Source organism: Bemisia tabaci, chromosome 9 (assembly GCF_918797505.1).
Source record: "Bemisia tabaci chromosome 9, PGI_BMITA_v3".
Taxonomy (NCBI): Eukaryota; Metazoa; Arthropoda; class Insecta; order Hemiptera; family Aleyrodidae; genus Bemisia; species Bemisia tabaci.
Genome location: NC_092801.1, coordinates 26444319 through 26462653, shown reverse-complemented (window position 1 = coordinate 26462653; position 18335 = coordinate 26444319). Strand labels below are relative to the sequence as shown.

Sequence of the window (18335 nt, the reverse complement as noted above, 5' to 3'; positions counted from 1 at the left end):
TATGCAATTTGGTTTCTAGACAGTTCGAATAGTTGCTCGAGAGTAATCACACTTACATCATCAAGTTACTTCCAAATCTTTTTAAATTCACTTATGATAATTTTAAACTTTTTTAAAGAAATACCGTTGCCCTAGCAGGCAAATCGAAAATTATTTTTCGTTTTATTTTTTAATGTACCAGTTTCAGTTTCACACCGTTCCAATTTTGGTCAGTTCCGTGCTAATTTTCGACTTTTTCTATTTTTTCCTTCTAAACATTAGCTTTTAACTCTTGACCCGAATAGGCGCGTAATTGATTGAAACATATTAATGATTATCATACTTTACATTTTGGCCTCATGAACCAATTGCCAATTTAGGTGTATTTTTCTTTGCAGTTGTCATTTAATTGTTGATATGTTTTTTTGAAATTTAATGACGTCATTTTCATTTTCAGGTTGGCACGTTATCCTCGTTCAGATTGAACATAAGCTATAATGAAATCCGGCAACTGAAAGCAAACAACAGTCTGACTCAAAGAGAGCTAATGTTCCATTCAAATGTGAAGGTAAGAACTTTTACTGGCTCGTTCTACATATATTTTAAAAGAGGTGTTTTTTTTTTGTTCGTTTGTTTTATTAAGTTTGACACAGAGAAAAATGATATATTTGATATAATATTCGAGACGATTGAAAAAAGACCCTTATACAATGTTAAGAATGCAACAACTCACCGCCAAAACACGTTGGTGGTGTTTATCAAAAGATTGCTAATTTTGTGCCCGCTGACACATGCATTCAGAGCTGTCCACCGGCCAAACGTAGAGCGATGATAAGCATGCAATTTCAATGCATGCAAACTATATTAGCAGAATAAAATTCTACAGAGGTACCTTAGTAACTTTGATTCTTAACTTCGTGTAACACTGTTCTGCAGTTTAAGTACAGATGTTGTTACAAAATATGTAAACTGGCATATTGTCAATTTAAGTGAGAATTAACAGGAAAAAAGAAGATAAATTGGCATTAAAAAATAACAACTGAATGATTGAGGATTAGGTAGAAAAATATGAAAAGCAAAAATTCGTAAGCAAAAATTAGTAAGAAAAAATTCGTAAGCAAAAATTCGTAAGCAAAAATATTTCTTGAGGAAAGTCTTATTTCATTTTTTCTCTCTTGCAGATTTTGGATTTGTCACACAACAACGTATCTTCGATTGCCCACGGCTACTTCCGACCAATCGAGTCAAGCATCACTCACCTATATCTGTCGCATAACTCGCTTCTCAACGCTACCCGCGACAATTTCGGAAACATGCCTCATCTCCAGTGGCTTGACTTGTCAGCCAACCTCATCTCTGAGATAGATTTTGACTCCTTCAAAAATACACGAAAATTGCAGGTTAGTCATATGTCTCGATAAATCGTCACCTTTCGGACAAAGCATCACAAGCGCCATGCAACGTTTCATTTCCGCCGCTATTTTATATTTTTACAGAGAAATTGTGAACTGAATCTGTTTGAAAATTGCACTGAAGTTAACCTGGAGCACAAAGAAAATTCAGTGAAATTTTCGGCCAGCTTTGTTGAACAATTTCTCAGTAAAAAATAAAATGGTGGCGGAAATTTTGAAACCATATGGTGCTTGTGATATTTTGACCAGAAAGAGACAAAATATTCATGAGTGGTTAATGCAGTGGTGATTCTTGCTGTCCTTTTCATTCAATTTAAATCCATTACAAATCCTCTATGCTGAGTGAGGGCTAAATGTTTGTTAAACAAATAATATAAATTGTTTAACAAACATTTAAATGGTCGAAATTCAGTGTGCTAATGTGCTTTGCTGTAATTTCACCTGGTGAAGTGCGAGTCTAGCGGCTGTTTTGGATATTATTATCTAGCTGACTTGGAACGATCGGACCTTAGTATAACGCACAATGAGTGCGAGAACAGCTCCTTCATTTTTGGCGCACGCAATGCGCACAATCAGTAAGTTTGTTTAGTTGCATCCATGCCAGGCGTTACAATCGAAGTTGCGTTCTATTTGCCAGCCGACGCGACGCCGAGGTAAATTATATACATTGATATTCTCGTCCTTCATGCGAGAAGCATACTACTTCGCTGAGGAATGACGCCGTACAAATGTTTGAATGTTGCCAAATTTCCTCGGATTAAAAATTTACTAAAGAGAAAAATTCAGAGTTTTTTGCCTGAAAAGTTTCGGGAGAACTTGATCATACTTTAAAGAAAAATAACAAAAGAAGTTCAAGGAAAAAGTCTTGCAGGAAAATAACTAATTTATCAGGAAAAAGTGTGTACTACTAAAATGCCTATAAGATATTTTTTCGTAGCACGGTAGAATGTTTTTGTTAACTTTCTGAAGGAGCTGATACAAATAACAGGCAATTTCAACAGCAATAGCGAAACGGTACTTTCATTATAATTAGACATAAAAATAAGGTATCCGAAATTTTAAAACAGCTCAACATTAATATAGCTGTCAAGCAACATATTCATTTTTCACCCTTAATATTTCCTGTAGAGGACTCACTTTTTCCATCCGCATTTATTGAACAATTCCAATTCGAAGGGTAGCTAAGCGATTTTTTACAGCTCTCATTTCCTTTTTTTTACAGATTCTATACTTGGGCTACAACCAACTGACAGACATCCCAAGCGAGTTGTTCCGGTCACTATCAAATCTGAGGGTCGTGGACTTCCGTTCGAACAAACTCCGATCACTCCCCGACTCTCTGTTCATTGAAACCGGTCTTGAGTACGTCTCCGTGGCCTACAACCAGTTGGGACGATTCCCTATCTCATCGTTTTCGGCCGCCGCAGCCTCGACCCTCTGCCACTTGGACCTTTCGCATAACGCCATCCAGTCTATCCATGCGCCAGAGCTTTTGTCCAGATTCAGGGTAAGCACTGAGCAAGTGCTAAAATCATTATTTTTGTTCTCGTTCCTTATTTGCACCAAACCTGTACCGTTATTCGGTGAACTGAATGGTTTGACTGCCGAAATCAATATACTATCAATTCTAGCTAATAAATTAGATCTTGGATTCATAAAGAACGTACGATTCCCTGATACAAGCAATGGGCAAAACATCAACCCGGCATCAATCAAGTCTAGTCATTAGATTCAGAGAATTAAATGGATCGACAACGGGTACGATGCACATTTCAATAAGGTTTTTACAGTAATTATCATACAATATATTCATGATCAAGCCTATCAGAAAGTTCTGCAATATTAATGGACGAAACTTGATATTGCTTTTGACATTAAGCGCTCTGTACGTACTTATGCTATACTACCATCATTCGGTCTGCGGGCTAATTGTTGAAATCGGTAGACAAAGCCATTAACAAATGATAGACAAAGAGAACATGATGAATGTGGAGCGATCCAATCGGTTAATTTAGGTGCTTCTTAAAGACTAACGAGGTAAATGATGGACAAACTAAAGGGTCTCTGGTGAGTTGCCGTCAGTTAGTCTATTACCTAACTCCTTTGTCCATTACAATCGCCCGCTTTCACCAATAAGATCCCTCCATATTCTTTTTGTCTTATTTATCTATAGCTTTGTTTATCAGTTTAGACAATCAGCCCTCTGAGGCTGTATACCTTCCATCCTACTTTCTCGCCGATTGAGCGGCACCTCGGCACAAAAGTTTTACACGTTAACCTCCTTGCATGATAATAAGAGCGTACTTTAAAATTTGCGAACTGACAAAATATTTTTGATTTTTATTCCGTTTTTGCAGAGTTTGCGTGAACTGGATCTCTCATTCAATCGGCTGGTGCGATTTGAAGACGCGACATTCAGTTCGCTGTCACGCCTCTCAAGCCTGGAGCTGAGCTCAAACCCTGAGTTGACTTTCGAACAGAAAGGAAGAGTTTTCATTGGCCTTGAGACATCCCTTATCTATTTGGGATTCCAGAATTTGTCTATGTCATACGTAAGTTATATTCCTCACATCCGAGCCTTGAGTACCCGTTCCAATAAAGAGACTGCAGTAATAACAGAAAAATTAGTTGCTTTACAGAGTTGCCAGATTGCGCTGAAAAATCAGCACTTTTCCCATATTTAACCTTATGTAAAATATACGCATTATACTGTACAATTTGGCAACCTTGATTAGGCTGTTGCATGATCCTGGAATTGCTTAGTAAAAAGGTGTAACCTAAGTACAAGGGTTGTTCGTAAAGTAAGTTAATATTTGTCATATATTTTAAATGGATAAGAATAATTTAAATCTGCAATAAGACTTTGAATTGTCATACTTCCAGCTTTCCAAAAAGTTTCAGTTTTTTAAATTTGGCCTCCTGCGTGCCGAATAACAGTAGTTTTCCTACACCCGTCTCTCGACACTGCGTGTCCAAAATTCACGCGCTGGGGAATTTGCAGGACGGTAGCACGCGGCTTCAAAATTATCAGTAGCATTAAACGCAAACGTATAGTAGCGCCTTACAAGACCGCAGTATACCTCACGCATTGCGCTTACAGCACGGTTCGCGCAGCGCATGGTATGGCGCCTTACAAGTCGGCAGGATAGTTCATGCACTACGCATATATCACGTTGCGCGCTCAAGTCGTTTAAAAGACGTATTTTCTTTTCCGAATAGCACACCGCGAGCTTGCAATCTTAGGATCACAGGATCATGGAGATTTTGCAATCCTGTATGTTTTCCGGTGAAAATATAAATTACCAGTGGAAATTTTTTTCAAGTTGCTGTCACGTTCTATCGTCCGGAAAACTTCGAACTTAGTTAACTTCTTAGGAGGGAAAGCTGACATTTTTTTATCACAATGTGGCAAAATTTTTAGGGGATATTCTTGGTATCACATTCACACAAAAATGAACTCTAGCAATCCAACCTAACTTCGGCAATTTTTGCAAAATGACCAAGGTACGCCATTGGCTAATATCGGAAAATTATTGGTGAGGGGGTATTCCACCACGGCACCGCAATGGGCTAGTCTGTTGATTTCCCAAATTCCATTCAAATTCCAATTTTCTCCAAGATCTCCATTTTTAGATTTTATTCCTTTTTTTTACCCATTGAGCAGCTAATTTCGATCTTTTTCTAAACAGCTTCCAGAATTGCCGTTCACTGGTCTACTGTACCTGCAACTTTCCTACAACCGTCTTTCGAACTTCCCGGTGGAGTTGGCGATGAATCTGACGTCACTTCGAACTCTGGACCTCTCGCATAATGTCTTCTCTGAGATTCCGCTGATCGTCCACTCTTTGCCATCTCTGAGGACCATCGTCCTGTCACACAATCACATCGCTTCGTTCACCAACACAACGCTACTTGGTGGTCATAACCGCCTGAGAGAATTGGACATCACACACCTGCCTGTCACGCAATTTGAGGTATTTTTAATTAATTTGATCGGTTATTTTCTGTCCTAGGCTTTGAAACATCACCGGCAATTCATAAACATCTCTCAAACTGTTTCGGTCAAAGGCTTCGGTTAATCTGTATAATTCGAATCGACATATTAAATATATTATTTTAGAGACATTACTGACGAGAGGCTTGAGGAACACGATCTCATCCTGAAGCGCCTTCAATTTTCTGGATACTCTACGCCTCACTATGAAGTTAATTTTGCTGCCTATACGACCCTAACCCAACAATGGGTACTGATTTCTACAACTCGCACGCATAAATGCATCGGCTTTTAAGACCACGTATTGAAGTAATAAAATAGTTATTTCAATTTTAGATAAAATTGTTTAAATAATTTTTTAAATAAAATAAATCAGCACTTTATACCCAGGAGATCATTGAGTGGTCTCGAATCTCAAACAGCTCCTACCTTTACTTTTAAGGGATATTCATTATTCTATTATCGTAATAATGATTCTTTACAGATGGGTTCATTGAGCAAGTTGTCGGCGTTGAAGACTCTTCACATTAGCCCTTACAAAAGTATTCGAGATTTCAACCTGCCGAAAATTTTGGAGCAAAACACGGCGCTGAGAAATTTGCATGTCGAGGTAAGGTTATCCCTCGATTAAACCGATTTGTTGTTTTAAAAATATTTTTTTAAATAAAATAGGGTAAAGTTGATTGAGTAAATCAGTAATCAGTAAATCAGATATACCGATCCCTCTCTTTTTTAAAAGTATTGTGAATGTTTAAGGAGTGTTTCTCTTTTCGCATTTTTTTCTATTCTTTATTAAGTCGCCACGATTCAAACGGATGTACATGATGTTGCATCATTCGCAACTGAAGGCGTTTCAAGCGGCAGTATCATTATCAATATGTGGAATTTTTCGTGCTACCACCGCTGTATTAGATTTTAGTTATCTTCTCCAATCTTTTCTCCCTCGTTTTTAAATCTGATGAAGTCCATCCGTTATTTTCATCAATATTGACAGATTTTAACTCTAAAATGAACAAGCTGGTTTAGACCATTCCATTGAACTATATACATTAAAACCTACGTGTGTAAAATTTCCTGACATCAATACGTGTTCTGAAAATATTCTGTCCCATGGATGTTCTAGCAAACCCCATACTTAAAACTGATCCTTTCCTTCAATATTGTATTAAATTGAATTAACGGGATTCAACTTCTGGTATCTGATTATTCTATGACAATGTATCTGAGAGACTCATGATCTCATGAGTCAGTGAAATCATGTCAGTGAAAATCAGGCAAATTTTGATGGATAGTTTTTGAACCAAAACTCCTTTTATTACTTTAGTTTTGAATGTGCTTGAATATGGTCAAAAAATTTAGAGGATTTGTGATTTTAATGAAATAAAAAATATCCTTGGTCAATAGGTTACTCACCGGACTAATTTAGAAGCTGAAATGCGGGGCGAATTTCCTCCAAAACTTCGGAATATCACTTTGAGTGGACAATTCCTGCAATCGCTAGACTCGCATATCCTTCAGGTAACTTATATTTTCATACATTTTGTTCAGTTTTACACACTTTGAAACGTAAATTTGCAATTCCGATCATGGATTCTTTACGGCGAGTCTCGAAGTCGAACCTAATCGAACGAAGATTTTGATTTTTCGAATAAGATTCCTGTGAAATAACCACGCAACTAAAACATAAATTCAAATATTTTAAATTACAATTTTATGAAAAATGTAAACGTTTATAAACCCTCTAAAATATGTAATATATGCATAGCTACTTCACAGGGATGCTTAATGAGAAATCGAACTCTTCGTCAGATGAGTACTTTCTGTTAGAATCAAGTCACATCAAACCAAACTAAGGAAAAGAGGTTTGAAGTTTAATTTCTTCATTAAGCTTAAGTTTTTAGAGTTAAGTGTCTTCAAGTATGTGCAACATTATTAATCGCTAAAAAATGACCGTTCGCAGGGTATTAGGTTCCCGCGGCTTTTATTCATGATGCGCAATACATCGGTGGGAGTTTTGCCACGATCCATGTTCGAGCACACGGGTACGGCCCAGAACATCAGCCTGGACATCAGGAACAACAGCATCCACACGCTGGGCAACCCCTCAACGGCGGACTTCCTGGGGGTCCCAAGGAAGACTTTCCTCACCCAACTTCTCGTCGCTGGCAACCCCTGGACTTGCAACTGCGAGCTCGGGTAAGATTCCGCACCATCATCAACTGCACTGAACAGGCAAACACTGAAAAGAAGCGACTAGATTTGGGTAGAAATACACTGTTAAAAATCAATGATTTACTCTGAGTGAATAGCCGGCGAGAAAAAAAAAAAAAATCCAGCGCGAATTTCGCGTCATCAGGTCTCCAGTCGTACTTTCTTTTTTTTTTTTGTTGGAAAACTAGTCAACGTAATTTTTTGAGAGCTTCATTGGTTTTTTCTTCTCTGTTAGCAGAAAATTCTATATAAATTTCAAGCTATAGCTATAAAATTGGATTGTTTCTTTTTCTTCTTCTGCGTACGACTAGGGCATTAGGGTTCCTCAGGCCATCTAGCACATATCACACTGACTTACATAAATATTATAAAATCTAAAAATCGTTAAAAATAAAGGACGGAGGGGAGGATGGCTACCTGCCTCTGGTAAAACACCCAGTCTGCTCATAAGAAAAATAAAATAAAGTGAATGGAGATGTTGCATGTGTGAGGAGATTGCGATTTGACTGTTGTTTCATATGTAAATGTTCGCGAGAAACACGATGGTGCCACTGATTTTCTCTGAAATCAACTCCCAAACTCAGAAAAAGCTCTCAAGTTGAGGCCAAAATGGAGGGGATATCCCACGCTATCCCGAGAGTCCACCTCTACATCAAGACGTACTCTCAATGCATAGATAGGGAGCAAATACATTGGCAGGGCTGCCACTTTATTTGGGGACTCCACAACTGAAAACACGGCAACCCTGCTAATGTATTTGCTCCCTATCTTTGCATGGAGAGTTTGTCTTGATGTAGCGGTGGACTCTCAGGATAGCGTGGAATATCCCCTCCATTATGGCCTCAACTTAAAAGCATTTTTTGAGCTTAGGAGTTGATTTCAGAGAAAACCAGTGGCACCATCGGGTTTCTCGCGAACTTTTACAAAAGAATTAATAGTCAAATCGCAGATTCCTCACACATGCAACATCTCCATTGTTTCCATTCAAAAAATATGATAGAAACGGAAATTAATGAAACACTTTTTTTTTTCCAAATTTCAGGTGGATCGAGGTGTGGCAGCGGAAAAAGCGGCAGTTCCTGTGCCGCTCGCCAGATGACGCTGTGCGCACTACGACGATCGCGGTCGAATGTCTGGAGGCTGAGGATGACCTACGAAAAGCCGAGTGCTTCAACATGAAGAACGAATCCCTAATCGAGGTGCTCAAAAGTGACATCGAGTGCGGCTGGGGAGCCGCCTCCCTTCCCCAGACAACCACTTTCCTTCTACTCCTCTCTCTTCTCATCACTAAATTTTTAATTCTATGAATTTAAGAATGGAAACACTGTGTCGAACTGAACCATAGAGTATACAGAGTCGTAATATAATGGAGTGAGCTGGGGCATGTTCTGGTTGACTAGTTCCGAGCCCGGTGTTTGTCGAGATTAGGTCACCTTTTCGATACATTTTCGATCAAAAATAGCGGTGTAGAATACGTAATAATTCATATCTTCTTTGTTTATATCAAATAGTCTATCGCCGGTCGGGTCCTATTCCGGATAGCGATTTTTCGAATGAATAGACTTGGGAAGATCGATTTGATTTTCGATACAAAAATCGGATGGAAAAAATCGATATCAGAAAAAATCGGTTTTTTCCGAAATCGATTTTAAAACACTTAAAAATTCAAGTTCGGCACCAAAAACATAGATACTAATAAAACTGAACTTGAATGAAACTCGGGTTTCACAGAACCTAGGTCTTATGTGACACACTGAGAAAAAACTATGGTTTATAAACCTATTAGAGTTAAATATGGAACACCTATAATAGTCGTAAATAAACTAATGATTCTCGGTCTGTGAACCATACTAAGGTCTCTGTACCTAATTAAGGTACCCCGTACCATAACTAAGGTATATGTGCTATTATTATATGTAGAGGTACTACTATTAGTGGTGTTCCATATTTACCTCTAATAGGTTTATAAGCTATAGTTTTTTCTCAGTGCACATGAACGTCGATTTCGATTTTTTTTCAATAAGTTGATTTCCGCTCGAAGAATCGATTCTGATTGTAAATCGACCTCGAAAAATCGATTAAAAATCGTCATCCCTAGTCCTCATGCATCGAATTCAATGGAATATGTATCGAAATGGAGACCCGGCGTGACTCAAGCGTCACGGAATTGTGGATCGGTAAAATGCTTAAAAGTGGCGCCAGCTCTCCCATTCACAATACGACTCTACGTATTCTATGAACTTAACACTTCGGTTTCAACATAATTCAAATAATAATATTCTTTTTCCACATTGAAGCATGAGATCGAGTCCATTTTGATTTTACTTACCGGCCGACATTAATTAATTTTCCATTCATTTGACTCCAATTGACTTTAAATCCATTTGACTGTCGGTAAAGTACATAACCGGAAAAATGACTGAAGTTTGCCTACACTTCGGTAGGTATGCAATTTGAGCTACTTCAAACTTTAAATAATTGTATCACGTAATTTAGTTCTTTGCATAAGTTGAATAGATCAAGTGTGGAAGAACAGCCGCCACCTTCGGATCTAGTCGTGACGTAGGAACGAACATGAACCTTTCAGTCAATGAGACTAATGAAATATATGGAAAATAATTATATTATTGAAACCAACATTGAATTGAGCTTTCTATAATTTTAACTACTTTATCATCCATCCGTAAGGATCAAGAGTGACATTCTTCATAAATGAAGACTGCAAAAGTTGAAATGTTACAAATCCATGTCGGTAAAAATATATGGCAGCTGTATCTAAATTCATTATGATGAGAATAAAATTCAACTTTGACATTTTTGAAGTTTAATTTGCGTAGCAAATTTTAAACAGGCGTTCTTGTGCCTAGGAGGGATATAAAAAATACTTTCAAGTTGTCCACTATCATAGATAGCGTGCTTTATCACTAGCAAAAAAAAAGATCCCTACTTTTTGTAGTCTGCCTCAAAAAAAAAGTAAACAATTTCAAAAATATTTCAAAATAATTGAGCTTTTGCTCACATTTTCAATACCTTCAAGAATTGGTTTTAGATAATATCACGAAGTAATTGTGGGTGACTGTAAAACTCACGATAGGTCGAAAATGTGACAGACTTGAAGTCCAAATTACAGTTAGAATAGAGATACATTTTTCAAATTCTCCAATTTATCCGTGAAAAGCATACGGATGTACGATCAAAGTCACTCTCGCAAAGTTAATGGGCACGTATTAGCTTTCTTGGCCAGTGGCAAGAACGATTTTTACTCTACGTTCCTATACATAACTGAATCGACTCTGAAAGACTAATATAACTGACATTTTTTACGTTTAATCTCTCCTTTTGTACATTTTATACTCGTATTTATTATCAGAACGTACCCTTCGTCCCACCGAAAATCCATCGTAAATGTTATTTCATAGAAAATCGTCATAAAGTTAAACTGCAATGTTATGGCCGTGAGTACATACATTTTAGGTTTGTACATAAAAGACTGCTTAGCTTTTCTCACTCATCAACGACTGAATAATGTTTGGAAAGTTGTATTGTACTCAAATGAGAGATAAGATTATCGGTGCAGGAAGCCTTTGCTCATTTTACGGGGTCACCTTATTTAAAAGGATTTATGAAAAAATAAAAAAGGAGGGCAAATGTTTCACACTCTGTGGCCGTAAGGATTCCTACAACTTTGAGAGGAGAGAGGATATTCAGTTAAAAGTTGCTTTTGAGAATTATTGTAAACAGCAGTGGCGTGGCGTGTTTTGTGATATATTGATTGATCTGCCATCAAATGGGGAAATATCGATAATGAGCATTCGCACTCCTCGCTACTGGTAAGGACCTATGATGTAGATTGAGGGATCGAAAATGAACAAAAATAGTTTTACGATACATTTATAAGTTAGAAAAAACGGTCTCTTCTAGGGTTACTGTGGTGGATGTTTCATTCATGATTTGCATTCCAATGTGTAGTGTTTAAGCTTAATATTAAATTTAAAAAAGATTGATAATTAATACTTATTTTCCTATGGAATACGACTTTTCATTTCTTTCTAATTTATTTAATTCAATGCATGCACATTTTTGACGCCAACCCATTGCTGAAAATGAGTTTAATACTGTCCTAAACTAAAAAATTTACAGCTTAACGGTAAATTCGACTTCTTACAGCTTTAAAATGCGATTTTCGTGCAAAATGAAATTTTTCTAAGAACAATAATGGCACAAGCCATGAAAACATTTTGATTCTCAATAATGCATCATGTTTTTTTATTTTTGTTTATGCATATTTTTAATTTTTTTTTTTTTTTTTCGATAAAATCAGTATTGTAATTCATATTTGTGATTTCCATGCAGTATCGTATGCCATCTTTATTCTGCTCATTTTTAGCAGGATGAAAGCTGTACAATAGGATAGTATGAATCAATATCTCTTTTAATATGAATAATGATCTACCAGAGCTTTTTCTTCACATACGTCAATGTAGCATAAAATGAAATTGAATACAGCATTGAGGTCGTAATGTGATTTACACGGACGATAAATAATAATACCATATCCGTTAAGTAAAAAGGAAAACTAGTAATTTCTTATCTGTTTTATTTTACCTGTTACTTTCTTAAGTATCGATCTGTTTTCCATTGTCTCTGCCGCAATTTTTCATCGGCAAGGAATTTGTTACTTATAATTTTTACGACTTAAGTTAGGCTTGTAAAAATTGTTAAGATAAGTGTAAATATGAATTGTAGCTTTTCGGTTTGTTGCATTGTATTTCATGGATGTATTTTGTTAAATGTGTGTGAGCAATTTAAATGTAGATCAGCATCGTTTTTGATTCGTATTAATGTTCAGTCTGTAGGAAAAAAACTTACTTCTTAGTGAGCTCCAGTATATCACTGATATGAATAAAGGAAAAATTTCTACTTAAAATAGTATTCTTTCAATTCATTTTCCTCTTATATTTGTGAGCATCTATGGAGACGAGGCAACGTTAGTCTACAGAAAATCAAAATTCAATAATGGAAAATTTGCAGGTGTCTGAAATTTTGAAAATTTCATCTTTAAAATGATACTGCTAGGAAAACTGAGTTCGAGGATATCCTTGGTCTCTAAATTGGATACTCATTGGAGGAAATATGACAAAATACCCTATTCTGCTAAAATACATGTGTTCAAATGGAAAATGCCGCCAGATGACGTCATGAGGAGGCACATTTTCTCACTTTTAAATCTATTTTTCTCCCATTTCCCAAGCCAGATAAAAATTACGAAAAACACTGCGAACTCAGCTCATTAAGCACTCTGAGATGAAAGCGATAAAAATTTTTTGTGCAAATTCTCCCTTGATACCGGAATACGACGGTGTATTTTACAAACGTTTTAAGACAAAAGACACTAAAAATAACCCTCGTTTGTTTTTCACGCTCCCCTGCCTTTCCCTCACCCCGTATGCAGTGACGTGACGTGCTTTGCGATATATCGATTAATCTGTAAATATAAACCTATGAAGAAGGATCGAAAATAAGATGTTCGCAACGAAACCCTTAATAATCGATTTCTTTACCATAGTTTCAAATGGGGAAATATCGATAATCGATCATTCACGCCTCACCACTGCCCGTATGTGATGAGATAGGAGGCTTCATCCTGGCGAACACCTCTTACATCCGAGCGTATTGAGAACCTTTTAAAAATTCATAAGTAATTATGAAACTCTTGAGATTAAAAGATGCAGAAATTAAGATAAACTCTAGAGTGTCTGTATTTAGTAAACTTCATTGTTGCCAGATTTTGTTAAGAAACCATGGCAAATCTGGCGACCTGGGTAACTTTTTTTCATGATTTAAGCGGAAATGGATTTCTGATGTGTGTATTGTATTCATGAAAATTGATAGGTACCTATCGGATGGACGAATCTAGGATTTTGAAAATAAATACAGCTGATTTAAGAAAGAAAAAGTTTTTTATCTCATGGATTTCACCTTCAGATCAGTATTATAATTATAATTAGTACTTTACTTAGAGCAGACACAGAACATTAATAAATACAATTAAGACATGCACAGTAACGGAATGTGAACAAATCGCAAGTTAATACCCTAATCGTGTAACCTAATCGTGCGCGAAAATATAACGAACGCAATTGAGCGAACATCTCACATGGTCTTCTCACGTGCGCGAAAAAAAATGGAACGCGTACCCATAATATTTTAGCAAAAATCTGATAAAATTATTGTCATTCGAAAAACCAGTCTAGAAGTCAAAATAGAAATTCTTGTCATGATTCACCACTGAATCAATTTGTTTCATCGGACGTTATTTTTCTCTAGATTCTTTTTTCTTGGAAAGGGAAGTTGGGAATAGGTCACAATAACTGTTGTTTCACAAAATTAATGGTTTACTTAAATTTATCTAAAACAAAATATAATCCATTATGATACTCATAGCCAGCACTAATTTAGAATTATTGTGTACATTAAATGGAATATTATTTTTCCTGCAGGGAATTCTTTTTAATTATCGGCTTTAATTACCTAACCCTGCATTGATTTTAAGTGCACTTACATCAGTGCATGCTTAAGATCAGGAATGTTCATTTAAGTGCACAGCAGAAAAAATAAGTCACTTGCAGAAATATTTATCGTCCCACAAAAAGTCATCGTGTGACGGTAACTTTTCCTCGTTCTACTTTTATTTTTGGCACGTAAGCCAATATAATGATAATTGGCCTTAATTGTAGAAAAAAATAAAATACGGAAATAAGTATCAGTAAAGTTTTACATTTTGGAGAAGTAGAGCTTTCACCTCTGAATCGGTTTTTCAAGCACAAAGTTCACATCTACAACTAACAATTTATTGTCATTAGACGATAACATTTAAAAAAATAAATGCTTCTGTCATCATTGTAACAAAACATGTTTTTCACAGAGTCTTGTTTTTAAACTTTAAGCTAAAAAGGAACCTACTCATACAAATTAAAAGCACCAAAAAATCATTAATTGTGTATAAAATCTGTTGAACAAAATGAAAATCGGTTTTATGTTATAAATTTACTTGTTATGACACAAGGGCAACAATTTGATATGAGCTTTTAGACTGCAAAAATACAGATAAAATATACTTAAATAGGTATTTTAAATACCTTTCAACAAAATTTCGAGGGTATTGTCTCTTAATTGTTTAAGAAAGCAAAATTTAAACTTTTTAATTTAGTAAATGCAACTTTTTTTCGCTTTCAGCGTATTGGTATAACATAGCTTCGGTTTCAAGGACAGGACGTATTTCAATATGTATACCTCATAATGAAAATTATTTTATCAAATGGAAGATTTGTGACCTAAGAAGACACTTCTATCATAAAGGTTTGAAAAATATAGCTGCGGCAGTTGAATAAATAGAGTTGTGAAACATATTTTTGACGAACTAACACTTTAAAAATATCCTTTCTTAGATATGAAGAACTTCGAAAATAACCTGAGAATTTCAAGAGAGGCTGTAATACCTTCGTATTCTATCCTACATCCAAAAATAACTACGTTATGTAAAAGTAAGGTACTTCAAAAAGAAGCTAAAACTTCAAACTATTAAAACAACTAGTCTTATAGCCATGAGATGTGCTCAAGCATATTCCAAACTAATGACGCTATGGTGTTACAGAATGATCAAGCCTCCAGATTTAATCTGGTTGCTGGAGATGAAGTACGATAGTGTCATACACTATTGTGGTAAAGTCATCGTATATTCTGTATACATTTCAATTTCGATGGTATGACAGACACAAAAAACAGGTCCACTGACGGTATATTGGACTCTGCAAAATATGCAGTTGACGTGTCATGGATATGATATTAAAAGTACAACTAAAAATTGTAGAAAATTATAGAACTCAATGACGTTCACTCACTTTCTTGAAGTATTAGCATTAATGTATAATTTTTGTGTCCACGTGTAAATATCGCAGCCAAATAGAAATCGCCGGGAATTTGCAAGTTGCTTTTATGCTATTTCGACAATTCACGTGATAACATCGGTATAATGAAGGTTCGATGAGTAAAAGTCTTCAGAATAACAATCTCGACTTGGAGCGCCTTCATTTTTTTCGATACTTCACGCGTTGTCACGGAGTTAGTGTAGTTGCCTGGCAGGTCTGAACTGAACTAAGACCACGGATTTCACCACACGCTGAACTATGTGTGCGTGTTTCTACCCTGTTTTGCGGAGGAAAAAAATTCCGCATAAGAGGTTAAATAATCAGCGCTCTCACTTTGTTTCTTTATTTCTTTATTTGATGTTTTACTATTTATTCACTAGTGCCTTACAAATTACCGGTCATTCCTAATTATTTGAGATATGTTCTTCGGTATTGTGCGTGTTAGTCAGCTCCAAGTCGACACTAGAAATCTAATTTTGCAAACTTTGAGCAGTGGTGAATTACATTGAATTTCTTACGTCATGAATCCAAATTAAATCTAAAAACTAATGACTTCAAATTAATTAGCAAAAATTAAAAGCCTAAACGAAGTAATACGATTTGAATACACTTGATCTAAGTATCATAATTTATGAAACTAGAGTACTTTTATAGGGAGAGTATGGACAGTGGAGCCTCATGGAGGGCTTAGGACCCAAACATTTCATCCCAAAAATTTGCGATACAGTCGCGCTTTCATCGACGGAGATATTATCGCAATATTATCGGACAGAAAATCTTGCTAAGTTGAGAAAAATTTCGATTTTATAAAACGCCTTTTATAGAAATATATTTGCGATAGGTAAGTTTGAGAATAATCGCTCAGATGTTAATGAGCCTAGCGATTATTATGGCCAAGAAATTGTAAAAAATCGCAACTGAATTTCAAAACATCGCAATGTGTCCGTTGAAAAATGCTTCTGGGGTTTCGGCCTAAAATGGCTGAGGTAATTAGAGGTGGTAACTGCAGTGACCATACTCTTCCTATAAAAGTACTCTAAAGGTAACTGGCAGAAGAGTATGACACTTGAACAGTCGCGTGGCGTGAATTGCGATATATCGATTGTTATGCCATTTAAACCTATGGTAAAGAATCGATTATTAAGGTGTTCGCTGCGAGCACCCTGTTTATCGATCCTTTTCCGTAGGTTTAAATGGAATAACAATCGATATATCGCAATTTACGTCACGCTTCTGCACTTAAGTGATGGGACGCACAACTTTTTTGGTTAAATAAAGTTTGGACCCACACAATTCGGACATACTATCTCGGAAGCAGAGTTGCTCTCTACAAGGTTCAAAAATGTTGCGCCTTTAGAATTATCTTCTCTCTAACGAATTGAATAAAAAACATTGCAATCTCTCCAGGCAAAAGCACAAAATCATTAAAGCTTATTACATGAAGCAAAACCTTGCCAGTTTCCTTAAGCTAAATGCGTATGGAATATGGAATTAATTGAATGGTATCTTGGATAAAAGAAACCATTGTAATTATTAGAAAAACATTCGATAGCAGTCATCGCGAGTAAAATGCAACTCAAAATACACTTTTTGGAGGAACCCAGTACACGGGAAACTGAGCCTTATATTTTCATCCCGATAATCGAGTTTAAAATTGATTTTTTTAAAAGTTTTCGCGAATTCTTTTAATCTAAACGCGTTTGTCCTAGTGAGCCTAAACTTATTCCAACTATTTTCTTCATCCAAGACACCCTTCGTAAAAACAAAATACATCATGAAGTATCAAGGGGAATAAAATCGAACATATTGCCGCTAAGGAAAAACGCCGTATGAGCCTTTAAACGTCGCCAAATTTCCTTTACTAAAAACCGAATTAACTGGAAAAATTTTGAATATTTTTTTCGAATTTTTCAGATGATTTTGTACGCAACTTGAGCATACATACTCGAAACGGAAAAATATGCATAACTTTCCTCAAAAGTACATATTTTATGCGGAGAAATTTGGCAACCCTCGAATGTTCATATGACGTTCTTCCTTAACACGGCAGCATAGAAGACCTCAACTGCACGTCCCAACGTATTCAACCTACACTGTGCCACTGAACGAAAGTTTCGTTGAGACCTGAGATACTAAATTAATACAAAGAAACATTCCTAGAACTATGTATAGCCCCTTAAAAAACTAGAGGCTGGTTAATTAAGTAAGCATTTCGAAATCCGTGCAGTTAAGTTCGCAAATCAAGATCGCAGTCTGAAAATGTCTTGCGTCCGTTTTCGTAGTTCCAGGACGATTTTATCTAATTCGGTGTGAGTTCAAAAATGATTCTGAGGATTTCGGCCGATTACCCTAACTTTACAGTGTGGATGGGGCCGACTGCTTACCAACGACCATCATTGACTTCTGTAGAGCATGTGTCATTTTTACTGGAAAAAGACAAAAAACAAAACAAGAAATAAGGAATTATCAACTCGTTAAGTTCAAGAATTTAAACAAGAAAAAAAAATTCAACCAAAAATTTCCAATTTCCCTGATTGCATAAAATGATGAGTGGATCGCGTTGAGCAGAAAGGAACCAAGCTACATCAGCTATTGCCAAATTAAACTTGGCAAATTTAATTTTTTACATGAGAACGGTTGTGCAGATTTTTTTTTGCAAATTTCAGAGAATTCTCTGTATAGCAAGAGGCAAGGTCCTTGACATTTTCAAAAAAATCCGCGCAAACGTTCTCTTCTAAAAAATTAAATTGTTCAGTTAAATTCGGCAGTGGTTAATGTGGATTGGTTCCTTTCTGCCAAACGCGATCCAAG

General features: G+C 36.1%; 2 protein-coding genes across 8 annotated transcripts in view; one reads left to right on the top strand and one right to left on the bottom strand.

The window, feature by feature from the left end:
• chp (leucine rich repeat containing G protein-coupled receptor chaoptin) overlaps nucleotides 1-14179 on the top strand; it is a 75479-nt gene extending 61300 nt beyond the window's left edge. For all 6 annotated transcript variants that reach the window (XM_072303939.1, XM_072303936.1, XM_072303937.1 and 3 more), the window contains 9 exons: nucleotides 437-547; nucleotides 1161-1379; nucleotides 2614-2898; nucleotides 3749-3943; nucleotides 5081-5365; nucleotides 5870-5995; nucleotides 6790-6903; nucleotides 7346-7581; nucleotides 8639-14179. In XM_072303939.1, the coding sequence (XP_072160040.1) occupies nucleotides 437-547; nucleotides 1161-1379; nucleotides 2614-2898; nucleotides 3749-3943; nucleotides 5081-5365; nucleotides 5870-5995; nucleotides 6790-6903; nucleotides 7346-7581; nucleotides 8639-8903 (1836 nt within the window). In that variant the 3' untranslated portion in view covers nucleotides 8904-14179. The remainder of the gene's footprint in view (nucleotides 1-436; nucleotides 548-1160; nucleotides 1380-2613; nucleotides 2899-3748; nucleotides 3944-5080; nucleotides 5366-5869; nucleotides 5996-6789; nucleotides 6904-7345; nucleotides 7582-8638) is intronic.
• The window catches only part of LOC140225358 (Y+L amino acid transporter 2-like), a 118476-nt gene continuing 113678 nt past the window's right edge, over nucleotides 13538-18335 (bottom strand). For both annotated transcript variants that reach the window (XM_072303941.1, XM_072303940.1), the window contains one exon: nucleotides 13538-17950. In XM_072303941.1, coding sequence (XP_072160042.1) covers nucleotides 17948-17950 — 3 coding nt within the window. In that variant the 3' untranslated portion in view covers nucleotides 13538-17947. The remainder of the gene's footprint in view (nucleotides 17951-18335) is intronic.